The sequence below is a fragment of the Oncorhynchus gorbuscha genome, linkage group LG14, assembly GCF_021184085.1.
Source record: "Oncorhynchus gorbuscha isolate QuinsamMale2020 ecotype Even-year linkage group LG14, OgorEven_v1.0, whole genome shotgun sequence".
In the NCBI taxonomy this organism is placed as follows: domain Eukaryota; kingdom Metazoa; phylum Chordata; class Actinopteri; order Salmoniformes; family Salmonidae; genus Oncorhynchus; species Oncorhynchus gorbuscha.
This window is the reverse complement of record NC_060186.1, coordinates 28046883-28059225: the sequence shown is the minus strand read 5'-3', so window position 1 is coordinate 28059225 and position 12343 is coordinate 28046883. Positions and strand designations below refer to the sequence as shown.

Genomic DNA, 12343 nt, shown 5'->3' with positions numbered 1-12343 from the left:
TCTATTGATAGGAACAGATATGGATCTGGCTTTAAGAACACTTGTAATGGCTGGTGTGTTTATTTGTTTCTTTTCCTTCTCTCTTTCTCAAGTTGGAGGTTCAGAATGACTGCTCTGAGGTGTGGCCAGGTCAATACGTTCACGTCACTCTAAAGACAAATCCAAGCTACTGTGGAGTCACCTGGACAAGCACTTACCAAGTCCCAGGTGAGGATGAGGACCGTGATCAATGGTGAATAATAATCATACTAATAATGGATTGGATTTATATAGAGCCTTTCTACTAACTGAGGTACTCAAAGCGCTTTACATAATACGGGGGAAACATACCTCTTCCAGCAACAATGTGTGGCACTCACGGGTGATTCACGGCAACCATCTTGTGCCAGAACGCTCACTACACATCAGCTAGCATGGTGTAGAGGTGAGGATATATGCCAATTAGGAATGAGGGAGATGATTAGGTGGCCATAATATCAACCGATTGATTAAAATCGCCATTTCAGCATCTTGCACACACAGATTCCCAGTGGATCATGTTGGTTAAACCTGACTGTACTTTGATTGTTTAAGAGCTATTGAGTTGGGTGAGTAAACTGACACTGCAGGTGTTCATAAGCAAAACTAGTGAGTCAGCAAATGTCTAATGCAGAAACACTTAAATGTCATAAAACCCTCATTTCCTAACCGAAAGTCACACTACCCTGCTGAGCAAAACAGCATAGGGGGGATCAGCAGGGTAGTCATGCTCTTACTCAATGTGCATACACAATGATCATATGTCAAAGCATTGTTTGTTTTACAGAGAACAAACCTTAACTTGGTTTTAAACTATATTTCAGAATGTAGCAGCAGAGATCTTCGGAGTAACATTCCAGAATGCATCAGTAAGTTTGCTAGATTTTTATTTCTCTATTGTTCTATAGTTCACAACAATTGAATCACTCTAGATATCCCTTAGCATGGGTTACAATGACAGACTATTTCTGCGTTCAACAAGGCTACATTTTTGCCTCGCCAAACCCGAAAACAACATACTAATTCTGCATTTCCTCGTGTACCAATCAGCCTACAGATATTGGCAGTGCATCCATTTCCCTTGACTTTGTGATTACTGACTGACTGTGTCCTATGACAGCTGGGAGGCTAGCGTACACTGTGGACTCAGACAGAAAGGAGCTGGCTGTGTCTGTCTCAGACATGTTGGAGGATAAAGACTATCACCTGAGACTGTGTCACAGAAAAGACTACACCTGTAGAGACACAGGGGCCAACGCACTGGTAAGATTCCAGGAGATGGAGACCTTAAAGTGTAAATGTTAATGTTCAAATTGTGAGACCCTAGTTCGCCTGGAATCCATCATGTATATTTCACTATTGTTTCACTCAGTGAAATGAAAGCAGTGTGTGGATTCCAGGCTAGGCACTGATAATGTTGAGGCACTCCTTCCACTGCCAGTAAGTGTTGTAAAAGAGGTGATAGTCAACACTTTGTGCACACTCTGATAGTAACACAGGGAAGAGGAAGGTCATAAAAATGCCTCAACCAGATGGTATGAGACAGGCATCATAAATCAGTTGTGCTATACTCGATCAGACCCTGGATTCAAATGCCATTTGAAATGAAGTACTTTACCTTGGCTTGATTGAGCTTGCATTGCACAATGGAACCAATATACAGTTGAAATCGGAAGTTTATATACACTTTAGCCAAATACATTTAAACTCAGTTTTTCACAATTCATGACATTTTATCCTAGTAAAAATTCCCTGTCTTAGGTCAGTTAGGATCTCCACCTTATTTTAAGAATGTGAAAATGTCAGAATAATAGTAGAGAGAATGATTTATTTCAGCTTTTATTTCTTTCATCACATTTCCAGTGGGTCAGAAGTTTACATACACTCAATTGGTATTTGGTAGCGTTGCTTTTAAATTGTTGAACTTGGGTCAAACGTTTCAGGTAGCCTTCCACAAGCTTCCCACAATAAGTTGGGTGAATTTGAGCTTGGTGTAACTGAATCAGGTTTTTAGGCCTCCTTGCTCGCATACACCTTTTCAGTTCTGCCCACACATTTTCTATAGGATTGAGGTCAGGGCTTTGTGATGGTCACTCCAATAACTTGACTTTGTTGTCCTTAAGCCATTTTGCCACAACTTTGGAAGTATGCTTAGGGTCATTTTCCATTTGGAAGACCCATTTGCGACTAAGCTTTAACTTCCTGACTGATGTCTTGAGATGTTGCTTCAATATATCCACATAATTTCCCTACCTCATGATGCCATCAATTTTGTGAAGTGCACCAGTCCCTCCTGCAGCAAAGCACCCCCACAACATGATGCTGCCACCCCCGTGCTTCACGGTTGGGATGGTGTTCTTCGGCTTGCAAGCCTCCCCATTTTTCCTCCAAACATAATGTTGGTCATTATGGCCAAACAGTTCTATTTTTGTTTCATCAGACCAGAGGACATTTCTCCAAAAAGTACAATCTTTGTCCCCATGTGCAGTTGCAAACCGTAGTCTGGCTTTTTTTATGGTGGTTTCCTCCAGCATCTTCACAATATCCTTTGCTGTTGTTCTGGGATTGATTTGCACTTTTCGCACCAAAGTATGTTCATCTCTAGGAGACAGAACGCGTCTCCTTCCTGAGCGGTATGATGGATATGTGGTCCCATGGTGTTTATACTTGTTTGTACAGATGAAGGTGGTACCTTCAGGCATTTGGAAATTGCTCCCAAGGATGAACAAGACTTTTTGGTTCAACCAATTTTGTTTTCTGATTGCTTTTGATTTTCCATTGATGTCAAGCAATGAGGCACCGAGTTTGATGGTAGGCCTTGAAATACATCCACAGGTACACCCTCCAATTGACTCGAACAATGTCAAAAGAAGCTTCTAAAGCCATTACATAATTTTCTGGAATTTTTCAAGCTGTTTAAATGCACAGTCAACTTAGTGTATGTAAACTTCTGACCCACTGGTATTGTGATACAGTGAATTACAAGTGAAATAATCTGTCTGGAAACAATTATTTGTAAAATTACTTGTGTCATGCACAAAGTATATGTCCTAACCGACTTGCCAAAACTATAGTTTGTTAATAAGACATTTATGGAGTGGTAGAGTTAATGACTCCAACCTAAGTGTATGTAAACTTCCAACTTCATTTGTAATAATGGCAAATTTGCAAACCAGGCCCATCTGGGCACTCCAGGTAGACTAGTATGTCAAATAATGTTTGAACCCAGGTCTGACCCTTGTTCCCTCCCTCTCTGCAGATCAGAAAGGAGGATGTGCTGAAGAATACTACTCTGCAGTATTCTACACCTTTGCCCTGTCTCTGCATCGAGGTAAAGATCTTTAACTGATCATTATCTAGTTAGGTCAATATTTATCTTCTTGTTAGATCATTTTGTTTGACCTTTATGTAATCAAATGTCTATGACAATATGGACTGTATTGTGGAAATTGCGGTGTTACAGTGCATTCGAAAGACCCCTGGACTTTTTTCACATTTTGTTACGTTACAGCCTTATTCTAAAATTGATTATATTGATGTTTTCCCTCATCCATCTAGATACAATACCCCATAATGACAAAGCAAAAAAAAGGTTTTTAGAAATTGCTGCATTTTTTTTCTTTTAACTTCAAAAATATTACATTTAAACAAGTATCCAGACCTTTTACTCAGTACTTTGTTGAAGCACGTTTGGCAGCGATTACAGCCTTGAGTGTTCTTGGGTATGATGCTAATATCTTGGCACACCTGTATTTGGGGAGTTTCTCCCAATCTTCTCTGCAGATAATCTCAAGCTCTGTCAGGTTGGATGGGGAGCGTTGCTTCACAGCTATTTTCAGGTCTCTCAAGAGATGTTAGATCAGCTTCAAGTCCGGGCTCTGGTTGGGCCACTCAAAGACATTAAGAGACTTGTCCCGAAGCCACTCCTGCATTGCCTTGGCCTTGTTCTTAGGGTCTTTGTCCTGTTGGAAGGTAAACCTTCACCCGTCTGAGGTCCTGAGCAAGTTTTCATCAAGGATCTTGCTGTACTCTGCTCTGCTCATCTTTCCCCCAATCCTAACTAGTCTCAAAGTCCTTGTTGCTGAAAAACATCCCCACAGCATGATAATGCAACCACAATGCTTCACCGTAGGGATGGTGAAGATGTGACACTTGGCATTCAGGCCAAAGAGTTCAATCTTGGTTTCATCAGACCAGAGAATCTTGTTTCTCATGGTGATGAGTCTTTTGGTGCCTTTTGGAAAACTTCAAGTGGGCCCTTCATGTGCTTTTTCTTCTGGCCACTATACCATAAAGGCCTGATTGGTAGAGTGCTGCAGAGATTGTTGTCCTTCTGAAAGGTTTTCATATCTCCACAGAGGCTCTGTCAGAGTGACCATCAGGTTCTTGGTCACCTCCCTGACCAAGGCCCTTCTCCCCCGACTGCTCAGTTTGGCTGAGCCAGCTCTAGGAAGAGTCTTGGTGGTTCCAAACGTCTTACATTTCAGAATGATGGAGGCCACTGTGTTCTCAGGGACCTTCAATGCTGCAGAACATGTTTTATACCTTTCCCCAGATCTGTGCCTCGACACAATCCTGTCTCGGAGCTCTACGGCCATTTCCTTCGACCTCATGCCTTGGTTTTTGCTCTGACATGGACTGTCAACTGTGGGACCTTTTATAGACAGGTGTGTGCCTTTCCAAATCATGTCCAATCAATTGAATTTACCACAGGTGGACTCCAATCAAGTTGTAGAAACATCTCAAGGACGATTTTTAAAATTAAACCCACACTACACTGGGCCAATTGTGCGCCTCACTATGGGACTCCCAATCACGTCCGGATGTGATGCAGCCTGGATTCGAACCAGGGACTGCAGTAACACCTCTTGCACTGAGATGCACTGCGCCACTTGGGAGCATGATCAATGGAAACAGGATGTGCCTGAGCTCAATTTCGAGTCTCATAGCGAAGGGTCGGAGTACTTATTCAAATAAGTTTATATTGTTTATACATTTGCAAACATTTCTATAATAAACCTGTTTACGCTTTGTCATTATGGGGTATTGTGTGTAGATTGATGAGGATGTTTTATTTAATACATTTTATAATAAGGCTGTAACATAACAATGCGGAAAAAGTCAAGGGGTCTGAATACTTTCTGAATGCACTGTATATATTTATCCCACAGGGCTGGTCTGCCACCTCTGATGCACCCAGAGTTCAAGTCTTTCCCTTCAGAGACAGTGAGTGTCCTTCAATTTCTGTTACACTGCATGTTTTATTAATTGGTTGATTGTGAAATTTGCAAGATTGTCAGTGCATTGCTTTTGACCGCGTCTCTTTTCTCCAAAGATCTGGAGGAGTTGTGGTCTGGCATTAACTTTGACCCGGTGGAGGAGTTGTTGTCATGGGAACCGGTGTGTCCTGTTGTTGCGGTGATCTCACTGTGCCAAAAACAAGGGGACGATGAGTGTGACGATCTGGCTGGTTCATCACAGACCCTCAGCAGGGAGAAGGTTAGGTGCCTCTATCAATCAGCCTCACATCTGTACCTCTGAACTCCTTCACAGTTAAAGGGCTGTTTCAAAGACAAAAGACTGATATGACATAGAAACAGTCAGGCACCAAGGCTATATCACCAGATGACTGTTTTACAAGAACTATTATAGATTCAAGTCCTCATTTAACTTTCCTTTCAGATAACATTCTCCACTGTGGATCCACACCCACAGCTTTGTATGAAGGTAAGACAACACCTTCGCCTGTGGTGTAATTCAACGACTGAATGCACTTACTATCTGAACTTTCCTGTACATATCCCCTTTGGGTGTGCAGAACAAATTCATCTAACAAATGCATGCTCCTGGCTGTTTTATGTACAGTTTACCACAGATTCTGGATCCTGGATCCGGTGCCCCTTTGCAGATGGGAATTTCCAAGGTAATAGCTCTCTGTAAATAGTGTGCATATAATTATCATGGGTGATCCGTCTGAAGTTGTGAATGACGGACTTTTAAGTGGAAACGGGCAACACAGTTTGTACATCAGCCAAACCCATAACACCCAAGGATAAGAAACCACCCACACTCTAGTATCAGTCTTTACATTAATGCAATATTATGGCACACCTGGATTCAAATAGCATTTTTTAAACTTGTCTGACACAATGGACCAATGGAATAGTACCAGAAGTGCAAACCCCAGCCATATGGCACTCCAGGCATGCTGCATCAAACGCTCAAATGTTTTTGAAAGAAAACAAATACTATTTGAACCCAGGCCCGTTATCTAGTATTACCAATATAGAGTCGTTTTTTACACAATTCTTTTTTCCCCATAGGGATTTTAGAAACTTAAAATAAGGGCTGCGTTTCGTTTAGGCTTACCCTACTGTGATGTTTTGATAACCGTGTAAATCTCTCTAGGAGAAGGTGACTTTTCAGTATATTTGCCTGTATTGACCATTTACACCCCCCCCCCCCAAATTGAAATGCTCATTTGCTATCATAATGAACTACAAATGCCATGATGATCTGGACAAGCCTGCCGAATTGAGGCAAAGGTAAGAATCTCTCGATGAACTATTTAATGTTAGCTAAATGTAGTAATGAATAAATGGGGTACCTTTATTTAAATGGACAATTCTGTGAACGGTCTTGTGCAAGTTTTAAATTGACACAATACCAAAAGTAAAGGTATCGGCCAGAGATGACGTGCAGGAGCTTGCAGGGATTTCTAGTTTTGCATGATGTCTACTTTGACGCTAATTACTATTTTCAAGTCTGAGTAAATCAAGTCGAATATATTGATAAAAGTCACCTTGTCTGAGAGATTTACATGGTTATCAATACGCCACGCCAGGGTAAGTCTACATGAAGCACAGGCCTTATTTTAAGTGTTTCTAAAAATCCCCTATGGGAGAAATTAATGGGGGGAAAACTATTGAAAGTTTCCCTGTTTGACCACTAGGTTTTACGGGTATTATGACACCTCCACTGTGGGGCTCTATACTGCAGGTGATCATACAGTAAGTAATGTTGAATGATGATATTGCCTTGCTCTCCAGCTTGGGACCTGGGTGTCGACCAGCTGGGGCTGGTTTTAACGTCACGGGTCAGAGCACCCCTCTCTCTTCATGTGTGTGTGAAGACGGGGACCTCTGCATGCCACCCAGAACACACACTCCCTGTACATGTGGTAAATACATGTCTATCTGCACCTTCTTATCATATGCAACTGTACTTATTTTTATTTTTTTAAATAAGGGTGTTTGCTTACTATGAAGTCTGCTGTATCAAGGAGCTGTTTTGACTGTACGACTTCCCTAATAACCAACCCAAAATCATTGCTCAACATAAAGGGAACTAACAAACGAGTCACTGACAACCAAAACTAAACCAGGTGGGGTTTTAAAATAGGTTCTGAAAGGCATCAATGGGAGTGCCTACTGAGTGCTGGCCAAGGTAGAGTAGGGTCTTAACACCCACCATGGGATGCCCATTAGAGTTGCCTGATACAGTCAAACTAAAAGAAAAGAACCCCCACCAACTTGAGAGGAGGAAGGGGGTAGGAAAGAGAAGGAGAGGCGGGGGGAGTGGGAGGGAGAAGGGAGAGAGAGGGGTTAGGAAAGAGAAGGAGAGGCGGGGGGAGTGGGAGGGAGAAGGGAGAGGGAGGGGTTAGGAAAGAGAAGGAGAGGCGGGAGGAGTGGGAGGGAGAAGGGAGAGGGAGGGGTTAGGAAAGAGGGAGACAGGGACGTTTCTCTACCATTAACCTTCTTATGAACACCTCCAAAACAAAGATCATGTGGTTTGGTAAGAAGAATGCTCCTCTTCCGACAGGTGTTATTACTACCTCTGAGGGTTTAGAGCTTGAGGTAATCACCGCATACGAGTTCTTGGGAGTATGGCTAGACGGTACACTGTCCTTCTCTCAGCACATATCAAAGCTGCAGGCTAAAGTTAAATCTAGACTTGGCTTCCTCTATCGTAATCGCTCCTGTTTCACCCCAGCTGCCAAACTAACCCTGATTCAGAAGACCATCCTACTCATGCTAGATTATGGAGACAATTTATATATCGGCAGGTAAGGGTGCTCTCGAGTGGCTAGATGTTCTTTACCATTCGGCCATCAGATTTGCCACCAATGTTCCTTATAGGACATATCACTGCACTCTAAACTGGTCATCTCTGTATACCCATCGCAAGACCCACTGGTTGATGCTTATTTATAAAACCCTCTTAGGCCTCACTCCCCCCTATCTGAGATATCTACCGCAGCCCTCATCCTCCACTCGTCTTACACGTCTTTCTAGTCATAGAGTTTTGAGAGTTAAACGGCAGCCTAGCTCTTCCAACATCTCTCATGCCAACTGGAGCATTGGCTCTGCAGCTCTTAAATATCACCTGTGCCAGCACAGGTGAAACTTAGCGAAGCGACAAGTGCAACACATCCTGACCACCGAGGATGACTCCAATCAGCGTGCATGATCAACTTCAAGGGGAACTACACACGCTGATTTGGCCTCGTTCTTTTGGCTTGCTCCTGAAGAAATACTGGCGGGCCATGACAGGCCATGCAAAACTAATTTGCTCCGTACCACCACAAAGACACACCCATCTGTCAGAATCTTGCCCACAGCTGTTTCCCCCCACTCAATCACAACAAAGAAACATCCTGCAGGTTGAGTTCAATAACTACAGGCAGATGTACAGTATGGCGAGATTCTGGAGGAAGCTTGGATAGGTCAGTAGCCTACAGAACAATTTGAGAAGAATGAAATTGCTGAATTTGTGTAGATATTCTAAACTACATGTTTTGACAACATGCAGAACAAACAACCCTTTCCATAATACATTTACATTTAAGTCATTTAGCAGATAGCATAATAATACAATAGCATCAGTGTTCTGCTAATGTAACAATGTGCACCTGTCATGTCATTCCCAGCTGGTACAGATACTGTGCCTATCAGCATTTTGTCTGGTGGTAAATGGGGCTACCATGTCAAACTTGTCAGAGTGGTCATATCTTCCTGTGTGGTGTCCCGTATACACCAAGAGTTCACTGATCCTGCTGGAGAATACACAGGGTTTCTCCCTCCCCATATTGACTGATACATTCAAATCAATAATAAAAAAAGACAATACAGGTAAAACTTGTCTTGTAAAATGTTCATGCCGAGTGCCAGGTCTCTCTCCATTCAGATACATCGGTATCAAGCCCGTTTGTCAGTCTGGACTTCCTCTTCAATGTCTCCATAGTCACTCTTCTATTACCAATGGCAGTGAGGATAGGTGATACTGTATCGGACACACAAACAGGTACTATGTTTGAATACGTCAAGTGACTGAGGCGGCCGTCTGGCAAAATCATATCCAGTCCATCTGTAGAAAGAGGCAGAGTTGAGGCAGAGTTGACACCTGGAATGAAAAGGGTGTTGCTATTACAATGCCTTTGTGCTGTACTGTATTATCAGTAATCACCTGGTGGTGGATGTGTTGAGTGCCAGGTCTCTCTCAATCTCATGCATCTGTCAACACATATACACACAGTCACTGTTCTGATAAGACCTATCTCTAACTATGGCAGTTAGAGATGGTATATGTTTGTGTCAGATATGAACTATGTTGAAGTTAGACTAAACCTACCAAATTCTGATTTCCCGATCGATGACCGTTGGTGAGCAGGCAAGAGGTGAGGTCTTTGCCAGAGCCTCACTGATGGGCAAAGCAACACAGATCAGCTCCTGACCCTTTATCAAAGATACTGGTCGGTCACACACACACACACGTAGTGGGTTATGATTAGCCTGGTGTAACCAACTTGATCGCTCCATTCCACCTTTCCTTTACACTTCAGATATAATTAAAAGCTCAATTGAATGGTGGCCACAGGCTAGGTTATGCCCTGGACATTATATGGACATTCTAAGAAGTAGAAAATAAGCAATAAATAATGTCAGTTTCCATAAATTATGTTTCACAGTTGGGTTATCAAATGTATCAAAGTAATGAAGTGGGTCATTTTGTAAAAATGATGAGCCTGTGAAAACTGTTGCAGGCAATCCTATGAGGTGGTATTGACTGAGGGGGCCTGTGACAGTGTGATGTAATAGACAGCCAATTGGTCAATTGCATTTTGTTCTAAAGAAAGGACAAAACCTTTTGCTAATGCACTTGAAAATCGAAATTACTTTTATTCTGAGGTCTGGAACGCCGTTTGGATCTTTCAGCGTCAAAAGAGTTACACGTCAAATCACACTGTTTGACGCGTCAAATACGCTTGTTGACCAATCAGGACCTGAATATGACTGCATGTCACATAATTTAACACATTCAGAATTTTTTTTTACATAGTTATTGCACATTGATTACACTATCACTCGTATTTCATATGTCACAGCGATTCACCGATACCTATGCCATGATGCTGGTAAAGTTTTGTCTCGCGCAGCTTCCGAAGGAGCGCAGACACACTTCCCCAAGCTCTGGACAGTGCTGGTCATAAAAAAAGCTAGCTAGCTGAAGGATGCGAACAATGTTATTTCCCCAAAACATAGCAAAACCACTATCTGTTTCAGTAGCTATAGTTAGCTAACCAACTACCTAGCTAGGTGTCATCATCTAAAATACTTCTAATTTACAATATATTTTTTTATTTGATTATTGGTGGTCGGACCCACCTATGTGAAGCTAGCCACAATAAGGAATAGCCACAATAATGGAATTTGCAGTTTGCGTGTCATTGACAGTGATGCAAATTAATATAAATAGTGGAATTATGCCATAATTGAATAGATCATGCAAAACGAGGTTGGAATGTTGTTATATAAATTCAACAAAAGACAATAATTTGTTAATTTGAGAAAAATCTGTTGAAATCACACTGGACGTATTAGACTTTAGAATTGCATTGGGGTCATACTTATTTCACTGTACAGCCTTATCTATGGATTGTGGATCAATGAGATGGGGTATGAGTCTACTCAGTGACACCCAGGGAATATTATTGTCTTAGCTCTTACTGCAGGACTCTAAAACCACTGACTTGAGCCACATTTATTCTACCAGTCAACATACTATGTGTATTGAACACTATTCCAGAGGAAAAATAATAATAATAAAAATAATACAATGTGGATGTTTTAGAGTGATAACTCTGAAGACGACGTTGGGGAAAAAGCTAGCTAGTTATTTTCATGAACTGAAGTTCAACAACAAGTGGCTATCTAGCTAATACTTACTAACATAGATTCCTAAATCATTGCTAAAAATATTGAAAATGACTGCAGTTTCTACTGGTCATTGTTTTCAGGCTGGTTGCATTGGTGCTAGCCAGGTACAAAGCTAAAGATTGCTAGCTACCGCAGAAGTTGCTAATAACAATTTGCAAACATTTTTGATCCTGCTCAATTGATCCTGATCTTATTTCAAATGCTCACACAGACTTTTGCCCATTCGGTCGAACAAATAATTACTTATTACCAACACGGTATTGTAAACACATTTTTCGTGGCCGGTTATGCTTGTTTCCAGACTTTTCTTTGACAGTGTTACTGATCGTAGTGGTGGAGCTTGGCTTGCACGGGAAAATTCAGCACACACAACAGTCTATAATACAATTGTGTTATTTGACCTGTCAAATGAAAAGCTTATTTAACATGTCAGATAGGATACCCTAGGCTACTAGGGGAGCCTAGTGGTTAGAGCGTTGGACTAATAACCAGAAGGTTGCAAGTTCAAATCCCTGAGCTGACAAGGTATAAATCTGTCATTCTGCCCCTGAACAGGCAATTAACCTGTCATTGAAAATAAGAATTTGTTCATTAACTTGCCTAGTTAAATAAAGGTAAAAAAAATGTTTTGACATGTATTGTCTTTTTAACACTCAAAGACCCAAACCGCGTTCCATAGAAAAGCTGTGAAAATAGCAAGTGAAGAGTGAATGACATTTTTTGGGGGAGGTCACTAAACCACACTGCTGGACATCTTATGATACATTTGCTCTTCCTGGTAGGTCCCAGCATCCGTTCATAACCAGGGGATCCGTCTGGCACCCAACTGTGCACATTGTCAAACAGAAAAACAGTGTCAACAATTGTCATCATGCCTCAATTCTAAAACATACTGTATGTAGCTTGAGCAATAATGTAATCTCGTTTGGCAGCTAATTCCATGCTTGACAGATGTAAAAGAAGAGACTGCATTTGAGGAACAATGGGAAAGTAATTCTGAAAGTTGCTAAACTTGTAAATTCACTTTTGAGAAAATGGCCTTTGAATGTTTTGGTACCTGGGAAGCTCTCCTTTGTCTACACCCATTCAGCATTGTTCACGCCCTCTTA

The 12343-nt window shown here is 41.6% G+C and overlaps 1 protein-coding gene across 3 annotated transcripts in view; it reads left to right on the top strand.

Moving 5' to 3' along the window:
* Positions 1 to 12343, top strand: part of il17rel (interleukin 17 receptor E-like) — a 41932-nt gene that overhangs the window by 14698 nt on the left and 14891 nt on the right. For all 3 annotated transcript variants that reach the window (XM_046297679.1, XM_046297678.1, XM_046297680.1), the window contains 9 exons: positions 93 to 207; positions 843 to 887; positions 1139 to 1281; positions 3278 to 3349; positions 5190 to 5244; positions 5354 to 5517; positions 5701 to 5745; positions 5884 to 5941; positions 7068 to 7198. In XM_046297679.1, the coding sequence (XP_046153635.1) occupies positions 93 to 207; positions 843 to 887; positions 1139 to 1281; positions 3278 to 3349; positions 5190 to 5244; positions 5354 to 5517; positions 5701 to 5745; positions 5884 to 5941; positions 7068 to 7198 (828 nt within the window). The remainder of the gene's footprint in view (positions 1 to 92; positions 208 to 842; positions 888 to 1138; positions 1282 to 3277; positions 3350 to 5189; positions 5245 to 5353; positions 5518 to 5700; positions 5746 to 5883; positions 5942 to 7067; positions 7199 to 12343) is intronic.